The sequence below is a fragment of the Amphiura filiformis genome, chromosome 8 (genome assembly GCF_039555335.1).
Source record: "Amphiura filiformis chromosome 8, Afil_fr2py, whole genome shotgun sequence".
In the NCBI taxonomy this organism is placed as follows: domain Eukaryota; kingdom Metazoa; phylum Echinodermata; class Ophiuroidea; order Amphilepidida; family Amphiuridae; genus Amphiura; species Amphiura filiformis.
The window spans coordinates 3,106,974-3,128,125 of record NC_092635.1 but is presented as its reverse complement, the minus strand read 5'-3'; the positions used below and the strand labels follow the sequence as shown (position 1 = coordinate 3,128,125).

Here is a 21,152-nt window from a genome sequence, read left to right as displayed (position 1 = left end):
GCTGAGTGCGCCACCTTATTCTTCCCCTGGGAGGGTTGCTATCAAGTCCCCATGGGTCTCCTCATATACTCACCCATATCACAGGCTATTATCTTGCCTAAGGTTATACCCAGCATCAAAACTACATACAACTTGGTTGACATAAGTTACTTAAATATCTACTCAAAGTCACCTACCCTATCCTTCTCTGGGAGGCTGGGATTACCTGATCTCTTATATACTCATCCAGTGTTCGAAATTTTGGTTGTCCGTTCGCCCAGGACAACCAAAACATGCACTGGACAACCGAAAATAATGCTCTAGTTGTCCGGCGGACAACCAAAGATCTACAGCCAAAAGTTACTTTTTCATCATGTTAGTTTGCTCAAAAAACTGATGAATATTTAAGAGTAATTGTTCATAAATCGACTACACTCACTCCACTTTATTGGTCACATGTAGTTGTTTCAGATTGTGGCAGCTTACGGACAACCAAAAACTTTGGTGGACAACCAGAAATTACAACCTGGTTATCCGTGGGACAACCCCTTTTATTTTCTTAATTCGGACACTGTACTCATCCTTACATCCTCCAGATAGGAAAGCCCCATGCCTGAGCCTTCTGAGCTTAAATTGGGCTGACCGCAGATTGTTCAAACCTGGTGACCTTGCCATCATCTGAGCGTTCACAGAGCACTCAACTTGTCAGTCACGTCCAAACTCCCTTTTGTGTATGCTCACGCTATTAGCATAATGACACCCCAAGTGCAACATGCCTATACCCAGTGGCGGCTCCAGGAAATTTACGTGATTTTAGGGGTTTTGCCTCAAACCTTGCCCCCCCGTAGCGCCGCCACTGCCTATACCTTCTGCTGTATGTACTCACCCATATCACATGACACTCCATCTTGTCTCAGGTTATACCCAGCATCACAGCTACATATCACTTGGTTGACATGAGCTACCAAACATATCTGTTCACAGATGTACTCACCCATATCACATGACACTCCATCTTGTCTCAGGTTATACCCAGCATCACAACTACATATCACTTGGTTGACATGAGCTACCAAACATATCTGTTCACAGATGTACTCACCCATATCACATGACACTCCATCTTGTCTCAGGTTATACCCAGCATCACAACTACATATCACTTGGTTGACATGAGCTACCAAACATATCTGTTCACAGATGTACTCACCCATATCACATGACACTCCATCTTGTCTCAGGTTATACCCAGCATCACAACTACATATCACTTGGTTGACATGAGCTACCAAACATATCTGTTCACAGATGTACTCACCCATATCACATGACACTCCATCTTGTCTCAGGTTATACCCAGCATCACAGCTACATATCACTTGGTTGACATGAGCTACCAAACATATCTGTTCACAGATGTACTCACCCATATCACATGACACTCCATCTTGTCTCAGGTTATACCCAGCATCACAACTACATATCACTTGGTTGACATGAGCTACCAAACATATCTGTTCACAGATGTACTCACCCATATCACATGACACTCCATCTTGTCTCAGGTTATACCCAGCATCACAACTACATATCACTTGGTTGACATGAGCTACCAAACATATCTGTTCACAGATGTACTCACCCATATCACATGACACTCCATCTTGTCTCAGGTTATACCCAGCATCACAACTACATATCACTTGGTTGACATGAGCTACCAAACATATCTGTTCACAGATGTACTCACCCATATCACATGACACTCCATCTTGTCTTAGGTTATACCCAGCATCACAACTACATATCACTTGGTTGACATGAGCTACCAAACATATCTGTTCACAGATGTACTCACCCATATCACATGACACTCCATCTTGTCTTAGGTTATACCCAGCATCACAACTACATATCACTTGGTTGACATGAGCTACCAAACATATCTGTTCACAGATGTACTCACCCATATCACATGACACTCCATCTTGTCTCAGGTTATACCCAGCATCACAACTACATATTACTTGGTTGACATGAGCTACCAAACATATCTGTTCACAGATGTACTCACCCATATCACATGACACTCCATCTTGTCTCAGGTTATACCCAGCATCACAACTACATATCACTTGGTTGACATGAGCTACCAAACATATCTGTTCACAGATGTACTCACCCATATCACATGACACTCCATCTTGTCTTAGGTTATACCCAGCATCACAACTACATATCACTTGGTTGACATGAGCTACCAAACATATCTGTTCACAGATGTACTCACCCATATCACATGACACTCCATCTTGTCTTAGGTTATACCCAGCATCACAACTACATATCACTTGGTTGACATGAGCTACCAAACATATCTGTTCACAGATGTACTCACCCATATCACATGACACTCCATCTTGTCTCAGGTTATACCCAGCATCACAACTACATATCACTTGGTTGACATGAGCTACCAAACATATCTGTTCACAGATGTACTCACCCATATCACATGACACTCCATCTTGTCTTAGGTTATACCCAGCATCACAACTACATATCACTTGGTTGACATGAGCTACCAAACATATCTGTTCACAGATGTACTCACCCATATCACATGACACTCCATCTTGTCTCAGGTTATACCCAGCATCACAACTACATATCACTTGGTTGACATGAGCTACCAAACATATCTGTTCACAGATGTACTCACCCATATCACATGACACTCCATCTTGTCTCAGGTTATACCCAGCATCACAGCTACATATCACTTGGTTGACATGAGCTACCAAACATATCTGTTCACAGATGTACTCACCCATATCACATGACACTCCATCTTGTCTTAGGTTATACCCAGCATCACAACTACATATTACTTGGTTGACATGAGCTACCAAACATATCTGTTCACAGATGTACTCACCCATATCACATGACACTCCATCTTGTCTCAGGTTATACCCAGCATCACAACTACATATCACTTGGTTGACATGAGCTACCAAACATATCTGTTCACAGATGTACTCACCCATATCACATGACACTCCATCTTGTCTCAGGTTATACCCAGCATCACAACTACATATCACTTGGTTGACATGAGCTACCAAACATATCTGTTCACAGATGTACTCACCCATATCACATGACACTCCATCTTGTCTTAGGTTATACCCAGCATCACAACTACATATTACTTGGTTGACATGAGCTACCAAACATATCTGTTCACAGCCACCGTTGAATACCAAACATGGGTTGATTCCTGTAAAATAAAGAGGAATTTTTCAATAATAAAACAGCAGAATTACTTTAAATGTAATGTCAGCTGTAAGCCACCAGCCTCAAAATCATTAGGAACACATGTGCAACTCATCTTCTCTGCTACTTATGTTCACTCATCTGTACAAGGCATGTCCTTAGGCATGCAATACTACACCATGATCAGCTGGACGCAGCACCTATGTGAACTGCATTTTAAGTGTGACTGTTGACACGAGCTTTAGTGAATTTAAGTGGGCATAAGTTGGGACTTTATTGATTTGCGCAGTGACAAAAAACGAATAGTTTTCGCCTATTACGAGCTGATCATAGAACAGATTCCAGAGAAGAACAGCGCTCTTTTGCTTTGATCGACAAACATGGCTTTTTAATGAGTGACATAGGCTGGGATTTATGTTCTCTTCATGAGCACCGCTCTGCACCGGAGAGGCCAATCAGATTACCAGTCACGGTTGCCCCAGGGTATGCTGGTATGATTGAATTGGCCAATCAGAAACCCACTTCTGTGTGCTGTGTATGCCCCCCCCTCCAACAGGCAAGAAAGTGTTGTTCTTCTAGACTGGAAGCTAGTGTAGGAAAGACATTGCCATAATTATTTAGTCCTCATAAGCTGGGTGAAAGCTGCCTAGTATAATATTATAACAATGCAAATTTCACGCCGATTTTGGCAACAATGATTTTTTAGCATTTTTTGCTGTTCATGAAAACCTGTGATTACTTTGCTTTTTCACAATAATTTGTTTATACAAATCATGACACATTATTTGCAAATTATTTTAAATGTTAATCCTGTTCTTTAAAAAACGTAATACAAGACTAAAACACAATTTAGCCTAAATCCAAAATGAGACAATGGGCGCTCACATCCTGTTTATTACAAAGCAAAATTTAAAAGTATGTCAACTGGTGACATTATTTGAGCTTAGTTTTTGATTCATCATCATTTGATCTGGCAACATATTCACAAAGATGTCATTAATGCCTGAAATCCACAGCAAATGTGGGGACAAACCCATTTAGTACAAATTTAAACACATGATTATGTTCAGGGTTTTCAAGGAGTAATAACTAAACCTTTTGTACTTTTTCACTCTGTGACATATACTTCTGCTGCGACGTGCTCCCTCCCATCGATTGTATGTTCCCCCCCCCCACAATAGGATGACTCACACTACGCCACTGCACTTCTGCAGGGTATTATATGTGACACCATCTGGTCCATGGGGGCCAAAGGAGGCATTTTTGAAAATTGAGTTACTGTAATTATTACATTATACATACAATAGGCTATCATTTACTGAAAACACCAAAGGTCTAGCATACTTTGTTCTAAAGTTATAAAGATTTTTGATGTCTATTTTCTTAAGTATTTTATTGATTTTTTACTGAACTCCATATTTTTACATTTATCTCAGTTTCAACTTTGCCGCCTTTGGCCCCCCCACCCCCATGGACCAGATCATGTCACATATGAAACCCACAGATAAGTTGCAATGTTTCCAAAGTAGTAAAGAAAGTAGTGATTTCCAAACAAAAGCTCTACCTCTGCACCCCTTTTTGTCATGGATCACTTTGGTTCAAGAAATTCCAAATAAAAAACCACCTAACATTGAATTGCAGCTGAGAAGCATGTCGGTAACGGTATATATTCTACAAATAAACTTCAACTTACACACTTTGGTATGGGTAATAATGGGACAATTTATCAGCACAATCAGGAGTAAGTCCCTCAAAATTCACTTAACTGCCACCACTGTGGGTTCAAACTTGCATCACACTCCAGAGTCCAACACCTTATTAATTGAACCAACTTGTCTGTTCACAATAAAAGTTCCTCCAAATATTTCCTTCAAATAATTTACAACTTTTCATAGTAAAAAGAAGTATAATATTTGTATCGAGCCAATAGTTTGTCAAACTCAAGTTAAGTAAGAGGATTGAGAATGAATCATGATGGCTTAAATGGTATTAAATCTTTTGACTAAAAATGTTGATTTTTTGAGATAAGTGACAATTGCAAGCTTATTGCAGCTGTATGCCCTTAACATGCAGACCTACTTATGAAGTATTGCCAATGGTTATGAATGGAAAACGTTCTATTTTGAAAGCAACATGACTCAAATGAGCTCATTTTGAAGCAATCAACACTTAGAGTGTTCCATTTATCATATCCATAACTCATAATTCATTGGTAGTCAGCCAGAAGGTAAAACTTAAAGCTTCAATATATTTTTATAGAGTAATGTTACAACAAATAAGTTTATATGATTGAGGAGTACAGTTGCCATTTTACACAACATTGTCTCTTTTCAATTTGCTTCAGCAAGTTTACTAGGAGCACTTTCAAGTTGACTGTAAAACCATTATGTGATTAATAACATTCTCTCTAACTTTTCTGTAATCTGATAACAATTTTTTCAGTCTTTGTGAAATCAAGCTTCAGCCATAGGATTCAGTTTACAATGTTTTATCAAAATTCCATTTATCAAATTAACATATATTTTAAGTATGTAGTGTCATCATCTTGATAGTCTCCAAGAATGTCTGAAGATGGATTGCATACGCACCCAGTTGCTAAGCATTGAACAGTGGGTGTGACATACTTCAGTGAAAAGAATTATGATGAACACTATTTGCTGTAGAAGTGACGTAATAATCGGATTAACTATCATAGCAATAGATGAATACAATTTTTGAATATATCGCCCTGCACTACAAGCAGTCATCGCCTGTGTATGTCTGCAATCATAGATTGAATACAATACCACTCTTTTAAAAGATACTAATCTTACAGGTGCGAGTGATCAGCATGATATGAATATTCTATAGAATTACAATCCAGGTCTTTATCCCTGTTCTTTAGTTCAATGCGTAGGTACAACATGAATGTTGTAGTGCAGGGCAATATATTCAAAATTGTATTCATCTTTTGCTATGGTAGTTAATCCGATTAATTACGTATTTACGTCACTTCTACAGCGAATAGTTGCTGTACTTACTTCCAATTTGTTTACTCTTAGGATGTACCACTTGTATACCAGATGGTTTATTAAAGCTGCCTCTCAACCTCACCCTCTTCTCACCGCTATTCTTATCAACTTGTACCAGTACATTCTCCTTCCATTCAGTAAACCACATGTGGTCGCCGAATTCAGCAACTGCATGTGGACGTCCAAGATGGCGGTCGGTCAGAATTGACCGATATGTGCCATCCAGGTTTGCGGTCTCTATGGTCAGTCTGGCCGAGTCAAGCCATATTAATTGGTTGTTGAGGTAATCAATGGTGATACTGTTTGGATTGGAGACATTTAGTGCGACGGTTACTCGATGCGTCCCATCATGCCTTGCTGCTTCTATCTTGGCTGGTTCCGTTATGTCACTCCAATATACCAAACTGTAAAGGATAACAATTTATTTCATCAGCATATGATTAGGCCTGTAACCAGGATTTATTTGGGGGCTGATTTTGAAAAAGTGGAATTCTTTTTCAAAATTTGGACCTTTTTGGATTAGTGGGATGGATTTTGGAAAAGTGGACTTTCTTCCCAAAATTTGGATCTTTTTTTGACCAAAAAGGCATAAAAAAACCCCAAATTTTTCACTCGCTATGCTCGCAAATGGGACTTTTTGGGTCAAAAAGGAGGACTTTTGGGCATTTTGGGATGGGGAGCATCTGCCCAGCCCCCCTGGTTACGGGCCTGCATATGATTATCCTTATAAACCAATAATCTACCATAGTCCACATCAAGTCAATAGAATGATGCAAATGGCATGCCCGGGGGGGTACTCAAATTATTTTTGGGTAGGGGTGTGCCTCCGAAGATTTTGAAGTAGGACCCATGTCTATACCACTTCAAACCTGATTTTTACTACCGATGCATATACCAACACAGAATAGACACCCATGACTATACCAGTTGAAAAGACAAAAATACCACCCATTGATATACCAACCCATCCATATACCACTATACGTTTAGAATACCGTAAAAAAAATTCCGATCATATTTTTTATTTCTTGTTTACTGTATTTTGTATTTTTTTATGCTTTTATCAAGGGTCTATCATTTATTAATTATTATTATTTTGTTTGTTAGGGGCGTTAATTATGTGTACCCCCGGGGTGGTGAATTATAGGGGGCAAAGATTTTTTGGCAGGCCAAAAGGGGGGGGGGGCAATTTTTGGCAGAACATTTTGAGAATTCACCACCCCGGGGTACACATAATCGTTGCACCACCCCTTATTTTGTAATGAATACAAATCCAAAATATATATATTGTTGATTTGTTTTCTCAGTTTCCAAATTTATGTTCGTTGTCTTGTAGGGGCCAATAGTTTGTAACAAGTATTGTGTAGGGAAAGATGATTCTTGCACTTATTTAAATTTTATTTAACAACATACATGTACAAAAACCCCGAAAACAGTGGCGCAGCCAGTGTCTCCCCTCCCCCCCCCCCCTTCATCATGGCCTTTGGTTCATGCAAGGCAGTCGATTGACGGAAGATATCTGTGAAAAAAAATTGGGCCGGAGCAATCATAATATTTGTACCCTGCATGGTGAACGGAAAAAAATTAAAAAATTAATAGAAATTTTGAACATGAATTTTTTATTTATATTTTTTTTGTACGGTACCTTTTTTCTTTCTACTCATGGTTTATTGAAATTTTGAGCGAATTTAATATTCATGCATTTCTGTTCAATGCAATTGCAATTATCATTGAATTATCGAACCAAAACAACATCAATTTTACCCATGCATATAGATCGTGTATGATCTTGGCAGTGCTGTCGCGTGTCATGTCAGCTGAATTCGGCACCAAAAATAAAACTCAACTTTACACTAAAAACTTACCCGATTGTTGAAAAAACCTATTTATATGATTCGATGCATTTAAAAATCTGCAGTTCATTTACTTTAGTTTTGCGATCCCGAGTTCTGAGAGGCAAAACTGACTTAAAAAACAGCGATGAAAAAATTGCTGTTGCAACTTCGATAACGATAGTATTTCAGTGATTTATCAAAATTGGCCGGGGTAAACAGAAGTAGTGCTGGGCTCGCATATACTACACCGGAAGAGTGTCGCCATCTGTTTGCAATGACAACTCAACGCTTTTGCTAATCGGACTATCAATTGATTTGCCCAGCTCTGAATTTATGGTTCTGATTTGCCTTATTTGGATAGCGATGTACCTTATTTGGACACGATCAGACAAGTATTTTTGTGACATCCATGCAAGTGAGTTTAAAGATTTTCGACCCATTGATATACCAAAATTTGATTTAGACCCCATTTGAATACCAATTTCAACTTACTACCCATGCGTATACCACAAAAAACGGAAAAAATAAGGGGTCATTGATATACCAAGCGGCCGAAAATGCGATCCATGTTTGTGGCACGTCCCAGTATGGCCATTTGTACTGAGTACCCCCCCCGGAATGGCATGGTAATGTTATTGAATGCAATGTACAAACTGCATTTTTATGCCAATGTAATCTCATGGAATTGCAATCAGAACATTGGAATTTTGTTTCTTATGAAACATGCAATTGATTGAATTTATACCGTTACAATTTTCAAAATCGTTATACATCACCTTTATATCATCACCCTGCTATGATAATTGCCTAAGTCATTTTTTCTGTAATTTTGAGAACACAGTTACCAAATATGGTTCAAACATGCATTAAAATATATTTATTGACAAATCTTTCCACAAGAAATGAAATTGAGACAAATTAAAGTGAATAATCAGTCAAAAGTGGGGTGATTACATAACGGATGCATGCTTGAACCATAGTTTGTACTTTGTTCTCAAAATTATCAAATATGACTTAGGTAATTATCGTAGCAGGGTAACGATACATACATTATATCTCTTTCTTGTGCACATTTTAAAAGCTTACTTTTTAGCAGCTACAAATGGTAAATGTAAGGTTTGTACCATAAAAGTGACACAATGTTCATGACAATTTTATGGCCAATTAAGAATTAACTTCTTGACGGAAAAACAATTGAATTTCCTGCTATAAATTCCATTCACTTATTTACGGCAAATGTGTCAATGTCAATGTCACATAATGTGACAAATTAATTTGTTTTAATGAAAAACTTAATTTAGAGATGAAAAGTTCATGATATTCTGTTCCTATTTGTATTGGACATTTGGGCCCCCATTTGGGTGCAACTCCACACAAACCACTTGTTGAAGTATAAAGGATAACATTATGTAAGAGCTGACAAGTTATCATTGTTTTTTAATCAAAAACTTTACCTGGATATGACATGTGTGACATTGTGTTGCCATTTACATTTGGGTGCAACTCTACATTCACATGGCAAAGTAGTAGGGAAGTGAATAAAGCCACCATTTTGAGTCTAGTATAAAACTGCAAAGGCATTAGTTATTACTCACTTGAGGGCAGGGTGAACAGCTATAGCCTTTGGATGCTGTAAATCTCTATCAGCAATCACTTCAATACTGCCACCATCAACTTGGCATGTGCTTATAGTTCCTCTCCTGAAAAATAATTTGTAAAAAATAACAAGTAAAATCTTGATTTTGATTACTTTCTACATTATTGTTAGCTTCAATTCTATTGGCTTTTGTATCTATTTTCATGCTTTTTCATACCGTAATTATTTTGTGTTGTTAAAAGCTGTATCACAAAATTAAGTCTAAAATCTACCACAGAACTTTTTGCAGGGTATTATGTCTACTGCCCTCTACTGTCAATTCATGTTCTGATTGTTGTTGATCTTTGAGTAGGTTCTGCACTGGGCTGAATGCTCCATAGCTTTATCTTTGGATTTCTTCACTTTTGGGCAACTGACAATGGATTCATCTCAAAACACAACAGGGAGGTAAATAAGGATAATTTACTGGGTGGGCAATTTAATATATTAACAAAATATTTTTTTTTTTTATTTATATATTTTTTTTTTTCTAAAATATAAATTATTGCCTAACCCTACAAATTAACTCAAACATTTTAGATATCAAAACTCCCAATTTACGTAGACCTTGGGTCAATTTACAGAGATCTTGATTTATGACATTATAGAACATCTGATCCATTGGATACTTTTACAGATTTTAATCAGAAATATAATATAATTATTTTCATTTATTAATTAATTAGGTGTGGATTGAAATGTTAAACATTTGATATGTGTGATAATGTAACACTTGGGTCTAGATTATATGAATATCATATCGGACAGTTTTTGTGTTAATATTAATAGCTGAGACTAAATTAAAATTTAATAGGACTAATCACTAGGAATTGGATACACACGCACCACAGACATGCACGATATAGAAATCTATTAGATATGATATACGATTTCCATCAAATTTTAATTTTGTTATTCTTCACCCAAAATGCTGAAATAATATTAGTAATAACTGCCAGGAAGGCTTTCTGTCCATTTTCAACTTCAAATTTTCAAATAATATAGAACGGTTCTATTTGGGAAAAATCGCGTTCCTAGCGGCAAGTTTGCGTAAAAGTTGGCAACCAGCTTATTTTTGTTAGTTTGTGCATACCGAACTCGAATCTGCTGTCTGCCAAGCAATATTTTAAGACTGTGGCCCTCAAAAAGACCCCCAAATGACCCCACACAATCTATAGGGGGTAAAAATTAATTTTATTCCAATAACACTTTCAAACATGTCATATAATGCATCTGGTCCCACGGATCCTAGAAGTGTAATGGTTGTGCGTATACGACATATCGTTAAGAAGTTATGGGCACAAAAGGTCACGGGTCGACTTGCTTGTTGTGTATGAGTCAAAATTCAAAGTTACTTCAATTTTCGTAAAAATTGTGTGTATGCTATTCGATATCAATACAGTGTTATGAGCCTTTTTTTCACCTCGTATAAGGCGAACAAACTTTAACCTTCAGCAAATCATGCACAACACGTCAGAGGATGTATAGGGACATTTCATTGTAATCTGGTTAGTGTTAGTATGCAGCAACAATACATAAGAAACAATTACCCAGAATCTGTCCAATAGAGTCTTCTTCGAATCCAATCAATAGCTATCCCTTCTACCACATCAATATCTTTTGGTCCAACCACAACTTCTCTATCAGTCCCATCAAGACTAACACGCCCGATTAAGCGACGCCCTTGATCAGCAAAATATATCATTTCATCACCAATATCATAATCCATGGCAACCAAATTTTCCATATCACCAATAGCAACAAGTACATAATCGGTGCCATCAAAGTTGATGCGCTGGATGTCATGTTGGTTAGTTATGACGAGGAAGGGTTTGGCTTCGGCTGGTTGGCTCATGGTGATCACTAGAGGGCAGTCTCCATCCGTGCTGCAATTTACAGATGCTGCAAAAGGTATCAATTATTAGTTTTCCATGGAATAAATAGTTAGAGTATACAGAAATTCTTCAGAGATAATTATATCAGCTGTTAATGTTTACATATAATGACATAATCAACAGTAGAGTATCAGGTGGGGGAGGCAGAGCAGTGGTGTAGCGTGGGTCATCATATGGGGGACCACCGACCATGATTGAGGGGCATTGGGTCTGATTGGGGGGCACAGGCCATTTTTCGGCAATTTTCCTATGGGACTTTCTAAATTTTGCAATCGATTGGTGGGAACATGTCCCCCCCCCCTTGTGCCCATATGACGCTATGCCACTGAGGCAGAGTACTCTCAGATGGCTTTTACCAGGCTGGCCAGCTCCTTCTACCAAGCAGAAATCGACTGGAGTTGTCCTGTGAATCTTCTTTTTAGCCCGATAAAATCTTTGATTCTGGGCTGAAACAGTGTTGAATTGTAAATTGGCTCAGTAAACAATTTCACCTTGATTTTGAGCCAAAATAGTGTAAAATTTGAAAATGTTCCTGTGTGAAATCTGGGTTAAAATGATGCACCTGAGAATGTTTTATCTTTGTTCTCTCCCTGACAACTTATAATTGATATGCCACTAGAGTTCAATGTTTGCATCAATAATTATGTCCCTCTCCCCCTCTCCTTTAGTCTTTACCTGTTGGTGGTTCTGATGGCTGCCGTAATGGATGTACCACTGTAATGCTCTTAGGGTGTGTATCCAGATATGTTGTACGCAACATCACCAGATCTTGACCGGTATATTTGTTGGCTTGACTTAAAGTATCCTTGGTCAGTTCTGTCCAATAAACATGGTCAGTAAACAGGGAGAGGCCATACAGTTCATCCCTGAAGAAAATTTGAGAAAAGAAAAGAAAGCAACATTAATACGATCATTACTTTATTTAGTACTATTTTTAATGTTGAAAAACTTCATTAATAATTCTATCACCCTCACGACCCATTATTGAAAATCAAACACTGTGATTTGTTAAAATGTCATATGAAAGCACATTATTCTGCAAAAATGTGTTAAATGTAATGGCTACATGTACTGTTCACGATATGTCATGTCATTTATGCTGTGGATATGCGTATGCTCTCCACCTTGATGTAAACTTAAAACATTTGGGCTTAAAAAGTGATGGTTTCTCTTTTAATCAACAGTAAACACTATTAAATAATCACCCATTATTTTTACTGGCTCTGACACATTATTTAGGAGTAAAGGATACTGCATTAACCTTTACTTTTTAATTGGCAAATAATATTAAAACAGCAACTCATTTCTACAATTTGCTGATGAGCCTGAGTGGATCAGATTATGGCTCATAATAACAATATGTGACACGATCAAGGGAAATGAGTCCGATTGAGTCGGATGTTGCTAATATTGATTTTGAGATATTGGCAAAAAAAGTGTTAAAATTCTTTTGTTTTATATTGTTTTCAGCGATTGATAAATTGACATAACTTCACAAAGAAAAGTCGTATCAACATGGGGTTTTCAGTTTCGGAAAGCTCTAAATGTCCTCTTTAGAAACATGTGTAAAACTCATTTTCGACCAGGGCCGACATGTGACTCTTTCCCCTTGATAATATCTCATATAGCTTCAAGTAGCCTGGCAAAATAGAAGAGGCAAACATCAGGGATTTTGATCATGGTTCAAGAGCTGAAACCTAGCCATTGGACTCTCTCACATCAAAAAACCTATTCATAATCAAAAACTAACCTGAGTTCCTCCCTCACAATCTCTCTTTTATTTCCATTATAATCCACTGATTCAATTCTACTGTAGCCATTATCAAGCCAGAAGAGACGTTTGTCAACTATGTCCAGGGTGATACTGACAATGTCATCAAGTCTTTCTCTTGCTATAGTCTCAAGGTGGGAGCCATCCAAGTTGGCCCTTTTTAACATCTCTCTCTTTCCTGATATACTCCAAAAAATGTACCTGTATTGGGTAAATACAAAGGAGCTTTATTACACAAATATCTTCTGCTACACTACCTGTTACTACAATAGACTCAGTTGCCTTCAATCTTGAAGTCAAATTGTGAAGATACAAAAATGGCACATTTTTACCTGAAAGTAACCATAAGAAAGATGCTACTACGCATCACCACTGAGTTTGTCAAAGGTATCTAAGAAGGAAAACCTTTTCCAATATTCTAATTTTGTATCGTGAAGGGTTTGTGACTCAAAAGTTATTTTTATTTTGTTTATTCCTGTGAAGATCACACAACAACATAACCATTTTGTCATTTCTGGGACACCCTGTATCATATGTGAAGTTTCATGATTCCAAACCTGACAGCTTTTATTGGCACTGGTTGCATGTTTTCACATGACTAAAAGATGATACATATTTATACCTTGTTTTATCAGATATCTTGCATTATATTATATTTCAGTTCCTCTTTCAACAATAAGTTGGCTTTGAGCTTTTAGTACTTTACACAACCCATTTCCATCATGTATCTGGATGAAAGCTATGCAAAATTGTTGGTTTTTCTTTTTCATTTCAAGTGATGCGATTTTGCCATTGCTCTAAATTAGAGCTAATTTGTCACTTGTCCGCTGAAACCCAAGCCCTGAAACAGCCTCCAAAATGCCCCCCCAAGACTTCATGAACTTCATAGGCAAACCCCAACTTTTATAAGACAATTTCCTACAAAGGTCCACATAATTATATTTGTGAACCCTGATATAGGCATACCCTTCAAATGGATCAATAGCAAGAGCATTTGGTCTATGTCCTGTGTCTATGATCACTTCTCTATTGCTGCCACCAAGATCCACTCTTTCTATCAGTTTGGTCTTTGAATCCGTCCAATAGATGAAATGACTTATCCAATCAATGGCTAGCTGCTTGGGTCGCTTTAAATCTGATATCAAAATCTGCAAATAGAGATTATATAGACATAATTTTTAAAAGCTTTTTTAAATCTATTGATAGCTACATTGCTACATCATCAGTATAAACTGAGTATGGGATCAAGAAATATTCATATTCATTTCATACATCTACATCCGCTAGACCTTAAGCTTCACTAGGCAGAAGGTCCACTAGTCAGAAGGTCCGCTTGTCCCAAAATTTGCTAGTACCCAACTCTAACCCTAATCCTAAACCCAACTCTAACCCTAACTTCCGGACAATCTAACCCTTTTTATTTTTCAGACTTTTAAACTATTTAACCTTTGGACTAGCTAGTGAACCTTTGGACTATACCATTTTCATCCTCAGTGGCATCAGTGTGCATTTCATAGGGCACAGCTTCAAATCGCTAGCTATCACTCAAAGCTCAAAGCACTTTGACAACGCATATATGCGCACGAAACAACTACCGTACCGCAATGTGTTGACTTCACTGCCACATCAGGGTGAAAAATGGTATAGTGAACCTAAGGACTAGTGGGAGATGCCCAAATCATCTAGGATAATCTTATTCAGAGGGTCCATTATTCTGAAGGATCAGAAACCTAGGTATAGATCCATTGACCAAAGGGAACTTATTCTTAATGTCAATCCAATCTTCAAAGTCGTAATATTGTCTGCATTATTGTTACTTCAAATTTACCATAGATCAGTTTGACTCTCCTACCAAAGTATTCTAAAACATTTAGATCTTCTAAATTGTAATTCCCAAACAAATTACAATTTCTACAAAAAATGTGTGTAGTTATTGGCAATTCACTGAAAAAAAAGAAAGATAAAACTTACCCCAGTTTCTCCACCTTGCAGAGGTGCCCATCCTATGGCCTTCTGCCGCCCATCAATCCAAAATAATGACCTAGTGCCATAATGATAATCAAATGCTTCAACATTGCCAACCTCTTCCAACACTGGATTCAGGTTAAGACCACCAGGGTCCATTTTGGATATATCATGCCCATGACTGAATAAAATGTACGGTTCTGGAGCTGAAAAGATTATAACAACTAATTGGTTAATATGATTGGGACATATTAATGTAAGATCTGTTTAAATAACTTTGGTTAATATTATTTCAAAGCTAATTTGTTGGCATATTTGTATTGTTTACAAATGTCCTCATTTACAGTTAATTGGAATCAGCCAAATTGTTTGTGTTTATAACACAGAGCAATTCTGAATTAATACCTCACTAAAGACATCTAATTCCCTCATAGAGCTCCATTTAGATTTTGGCTTCAAATTGACAGAAAACATTAGATAGTTGTTACTAATACTCTTTCATAATCATGATAATGTTGGTAAAGAACAACAAAATTAAGATTTGACCAAACTCTTGTGGTATGGCTTTAAAGAAAAAGGATGCTGTAGTTACTAAAGAAAAGCCCATTTGTTGCACTTGATGTAAACACCCCTTCAAATCGAACAGGTACCGAAGATGACATTACAAATGCCAATCACTGCAAAGATCTCTTGCTGAAACTTGACAACCATGAGAAGGAGCCTAAAACAGAAACTTCCTTGTGACATCTGAATTGTATGAAACTGACCACATTTGACAAGGGAGGGTGATATTGAAGTAAGCTTACCAAGACAAGAAAAACTGTTTTTGTGGTATCAATCTAACAGTTGACCTAACCTGCCCTTAAACTTGGCTGGTATAACACTCACTCTAATTGTATCCCAAATAAAATCTGGAGATGATCATAGCTTGTAGGATAGGGGGGTGTTGCCAAAATCTGTTCAAATCTATGCCACTATGGTGAGAAAGCACCCAATTGTTTCATATAAATTGGGTTTTAACATTTATTTTTCTGTTCCCCTTCCTCTAACTCGTGTTTTACACTTGGAATCATTAGCTTAGAATCCTCTTCAAACATTTTACTACTTGATGTCCCAGTTAAACTGTAGGCCTAAAATTGACTGTTGGGGCAATTAGGGAGTTGTTCCAGGCTGCCGGTCCATCAAGCTGTACACTGATAACAAATAGTGTATAGCAAATTTGTGTTATGTATAAAGTCTCTTGAATTAGTGAACAGGGAAGGAGTCTCTGCTTGATTCAGGGCACAGATCTGTGTTCAGGGTGATAAGTGTGCAACAGAGGGCAGCATACAGGGTTTATTAACAGTGCAGTGTCACACTGCCTGATCCTCTGCTTACTAATTCAAGAAAATATTGAAACAAATCGACATTCGGCAGTCTGACAAACTCATAATGATATTTATAAATAGTCTCATTTTAATAGGAATTCAGGACAAGGTGAATATTGGACATTCACACTGAAGTCGGTATCAAGGCATTAGCCAGAGGGGTGTCCAGGTGTCATTTGGACGCCTTGTTTTCAATTTGGACACCCTGAAATTCTGATTTTTATAATGGAGTAAATAGGAATTGGACACCCTGATTTTGTAGAATAAGGTATTTTTGACCATTTTGGACACCCTAAAGACACCCCTCTGGCTAATGCCTTGGTCGGTATGCCTACCTGATACTGTGTTTTTCATTGCAGACGTAATGATGATATTTATATAAAGGTATACATTTGCAAAAAGGAAATGATTCAAGGAATCCAACTAGCATAGCCGATTCCTGCCAATTTACTACATTGAGGAAGGTATATGGACTATAAAATGTACAGTTGCATGACACAAATGTTACTTCATTCTACTTTATTACGTAAAATCCACTGAATTTATAGACAGTATCAGCAAATTGATGTAGATATGGTGTGAAGATGGTCAAAAGCAGCCCAATTTAGCTCAATTTGGCAGAAACCTTAGCAATAGAGCAGATGTGTGTGTAGGATGTACACATATGTTTGTTTGTAGAGTTAAGTGCAATAAGTGGTAAACATGGCAGCTAGAAACCAGTGCACCAATTAGGATCCTGTGTCTGACAGGTGGGGCCAATTTACAGGTCAGTAAAACATTATAACATGGGAACAGAATATCTTAACCAGATGCACTGTCCACTCAGCCAAAACATGTCTTTGTGTCAAACATCAAAAGCTTGGCTCAGATTATGGTTGACCTTACAAACTCAAAACAAATATGTTTTCCAAAATCCATCCTGAGCATCCTCCCACTTTTAAATGTGTGCAGCCTTTCCTTCAATGCTTCAACAATCTGTGATCAGACCATGACCCTGTTCACATTAGGAAATTTTCTTCTTTCGACGAACCTTGAACGAAGATTAAAAATCGTTTTTTCCTAATGTGTACGCACTTTTCTTCCTTCGACGAAGATTAAAATTGCTTCGCTCAACGAATCTAAAAGGTTGTTTCGACGAAGGAATACTTCGCTCGACGAAGCTAATTTTGTAATGTGTACGCTCGCTTCGTTCAACGAAGGAAAGTGATCATGTGACAAGTGACCTTCGCCGGCTTATTATAGCCGGGCGTTAATAGCTTCGTTCGAGCTTCGTTAATTTTCATGAAATGTGTACAGTACAATGTCTTCGTTCGGTCTTCATTCAGCGTAATGTGTACGTATGCTTAATTAATTAATCAAGATTAACTTATCTTCGTCGAATGAAGAAATTTTCTAATGTGAACAGGGTCCATGACACCACTCACCATGAAGATGTCAGTAAAATAACCAAACATGACAGAAAATCTTTACCAGATGGCTAAAATGTAGGCCATTAATTCAGGCAAACACAACATTCAAGATGTCTGGTGGCAAAACTTAGTAAGCTCACCTCCAGCACAACCTTTACAACCTCTTCATGGGTCAAAAACCTTTTTACGCTGCAGCCAGATGATCAGTCAACCTGGTAATGCATCCAAGATGGGATGTAAATTGTAAAATATTATCACTTCAAAATGCAAGTCCACTGGATCAGATTGAATTGAACAAATTAATCAGATGTGTTCATGAGCTAATGATTTAATACTCTGCGTGCTAGCCATGCGCTTCAACAGAAAAAGTTGAAGTGCTGAAATATTTTCTCAAAATATCAAGAGCTATCTTAAGAACTACTGAACCAATGCTAGGCTTGTTTGTACTCATTTTAATACATTTTTCATGCTGATTCCAAAATATGGTCATGAGAATTTACATTTATGAAATTAAAAAAAAAAAATTGAAACTTGTCGTCTGCAGTCGACACCCACGTGAAGATAGTTAATACCTCTCCACACATCACAATGACAAATAGTTGCAATTGACCACCGTTATTATCAAAGCTATAGGCCTATACACATCCACACACAAAAATCCTAACATTTCATATTATTTATATAAAGCAAATGCTCAAACATTGCTTGTGGGTTGAAACAGGAAAAAATAATTTGCCATCACAATATTTCTATACAATATGTATGATTGACTTTTATCAGTATACAATTTCAGGAATTCCACCTCTTAAATGATTGTGTCCAAAAATTAAATAAAACGTTTGAAGAATTTGTAGGGCCTATATATTTAACTTGTGTCAACATTCAAATACTGAGACATTGAATAAATTTCAAGATACTGAAGATGACACAAATACTAAAAGGTTCCCCTTCTTCTAACTTGTGTTTTACACTTGGAATCATTAGCTTAGAATCCTCTTCAAACACATTACTACTAGTACTTGATGTCGCAGTGAAACTGGAGGTCTAAATGAACTGTTCGTTGGGGCAGTTGGGAAGCTGTTCCAGTCCATCAAGTTGTATGCTGATAACAAAAATTGCATAGCAAATTTGTGTTTATGCAGGAAGTCTCTTGAATTAGTGAACAGGGGGAATCTCTGGTTGACTCAGAGTGATAAGTGTGAATAAGAGGGCAGCATACAGGGTTTATTAACAGTGAAGTGTCACATGTCTGATCCCCTGTTCACTATTTCAACAAATTTCGAGACAAATCAACATTCGGCAGTCTGACAAACTCATAATGATATTTGTAAATAGTCATTAGGAATTCAGCACAAGGTGCATACTAGACAATCACACTTAAAGTCGGTATACCTTCTTCTAGGCAGTAATTTAGATACTGTTTTTTTAAAATTGCAGACGTAATGATGATATTTGTATGCATTTGCAAAAAGGAAATAGTGATGCAAGGAATCCAACTAGAATAGCCGATTCCTACCACTTTACTACCTTGAGTAAAGCGACTATATTATGTAAATGCATTTATACAAAAATGCTATTTCATTCTACTTTATTATGTCAAATCCACTGAATTTATAGACAGAAACAGCAATGGTGTGAAGATGGCCAAAAGCAGCCCAATTTAGCTCAATTTGGCAGAGTATCATCAGGAACCTTAGCAATAGAGCAGATGTGTGTGTAGGATGTATACATGTACATGTATATGTTTGTTTGTAGAGTTAAGTGGTAAACATGGCAGCTAGAAACCAGTGCACCAATTAGGATCTTGTGCCTGACAGGTGGGGCCAATTTACAGGTCAGTAAAACCATAGACTATGGTAAAACATTATAACATGGGAACAGAATATCTTAACCAGATGCACTGTCCACTCAGCCAAAACATGTCTTTGTGTCAAACATCAAAAGCTTGGCTCAGATTATGGTTGACCTTACAAACTCTAAACAAATATGTTTTCCAAAATCCATCCTGAGCATCCTCCCATCTTTTTTTATAGATGTGTGTAACCTTTCCTTCAATGCTTCAACAATCTGTGATCAGACCATGACACCACTCACCATGAAGATGTCAGTAAATAACCAAACATGACAGAAAATCTTTACCAGATGGCTAAAATGTAGGCCATTAATTCAGGCAAACACAACATTCAAGATGTCTGGTGGCAAAACGTAGTAAGCTCACCTTTACAACCTCTTCATGGGTCAAAAACCTTTTGCGGGCGCTGCAGCCAGATGATCAGTCAACCTGATAATGCATCCAAGATGGGATGTAAAATATTATCACTCCAAAATGCAAGTATGCAAGTCCAGTGATCAGATTGAATTGAACAAATTAATCAGCTGTGTTCATGAGCTAATGATTTAATGCTCTGCGTGCTAGCATGCGCTTCAACGGAAAAAGTTGAAGTGCTGAAATATTTTCTCAAAATATCAAGAGCTATCTTAAGAACTACTGAACCAATACTAGGTTTGTTTGTACTCATTTTAATGTAATTTTCATGCTGATTCCAAATATGGTCATGAAAATTTACATTTATGAAATTTAAAAAAAAATTGAAACTTGTTGTCTGCAGTCGACACCCGCGTGAAGAGAGTTAATACCTCTCCACACATCACAATGACAAATAGTTGCAGTTGACCACTGTCATTATCAAAGCTATAGGCCTATACACATCCACACACAAAAATCCTAACATTTCATATTATTTATATAAAGCAAATGCTCAAACATTGCTTGTGGGTTGAAACAGGAAAATATTGTGCCATCACAATATTTCTATACAATGTATGATTGACTTTTGTCAGTATACAATTTCAGGAATTCCACCTTCTAATTGATTGTGTCCAAAAATTAAATAAAAGTTTGAAGAATTTGTTTATATAAACTTGTGTCACCATTCAGATACTGAGACATTGGATACATTCCAAGATCCTGAAGATGACACAAAGACAAAAGGCAATGTATCCTT

General features: G+C 37.3%; 1 protein-coding gene across 1 annotated transcript in view; it reads right to left on the bottom strand.

Moving 5' to 3' along the window:
* LOC140158423 (low-density lipoprotein receptor-related protein 6-like) overlaps positions 1-21,152 on the bottom strand; it is a 162,208-nt gene that overhangs the window by 83,019 nt on the left and 58,037 nt on the right. The window contains 8 exon segments of the mRNA XM_072181513.1: positions 3,134-3,262; positions 6,279-6,673; positions 9,700-9,804; positions 11,291-11,642; positions 12,311-12,501; positions 13,386-13,607; positions 14,373-14,554; positions 15,378-15,577. Of these exon segments, the coding sequence (XP_072037614.1) occupies positions 3,134-3,262; positions 6,279-6,673; positions 9,700-9,804; positions 11,291-11,642; positions 12,311-12,501; positions 13,386-13,607; positions 14,373-14,554; positions 15,378-15,577 (1,776 nt within the window).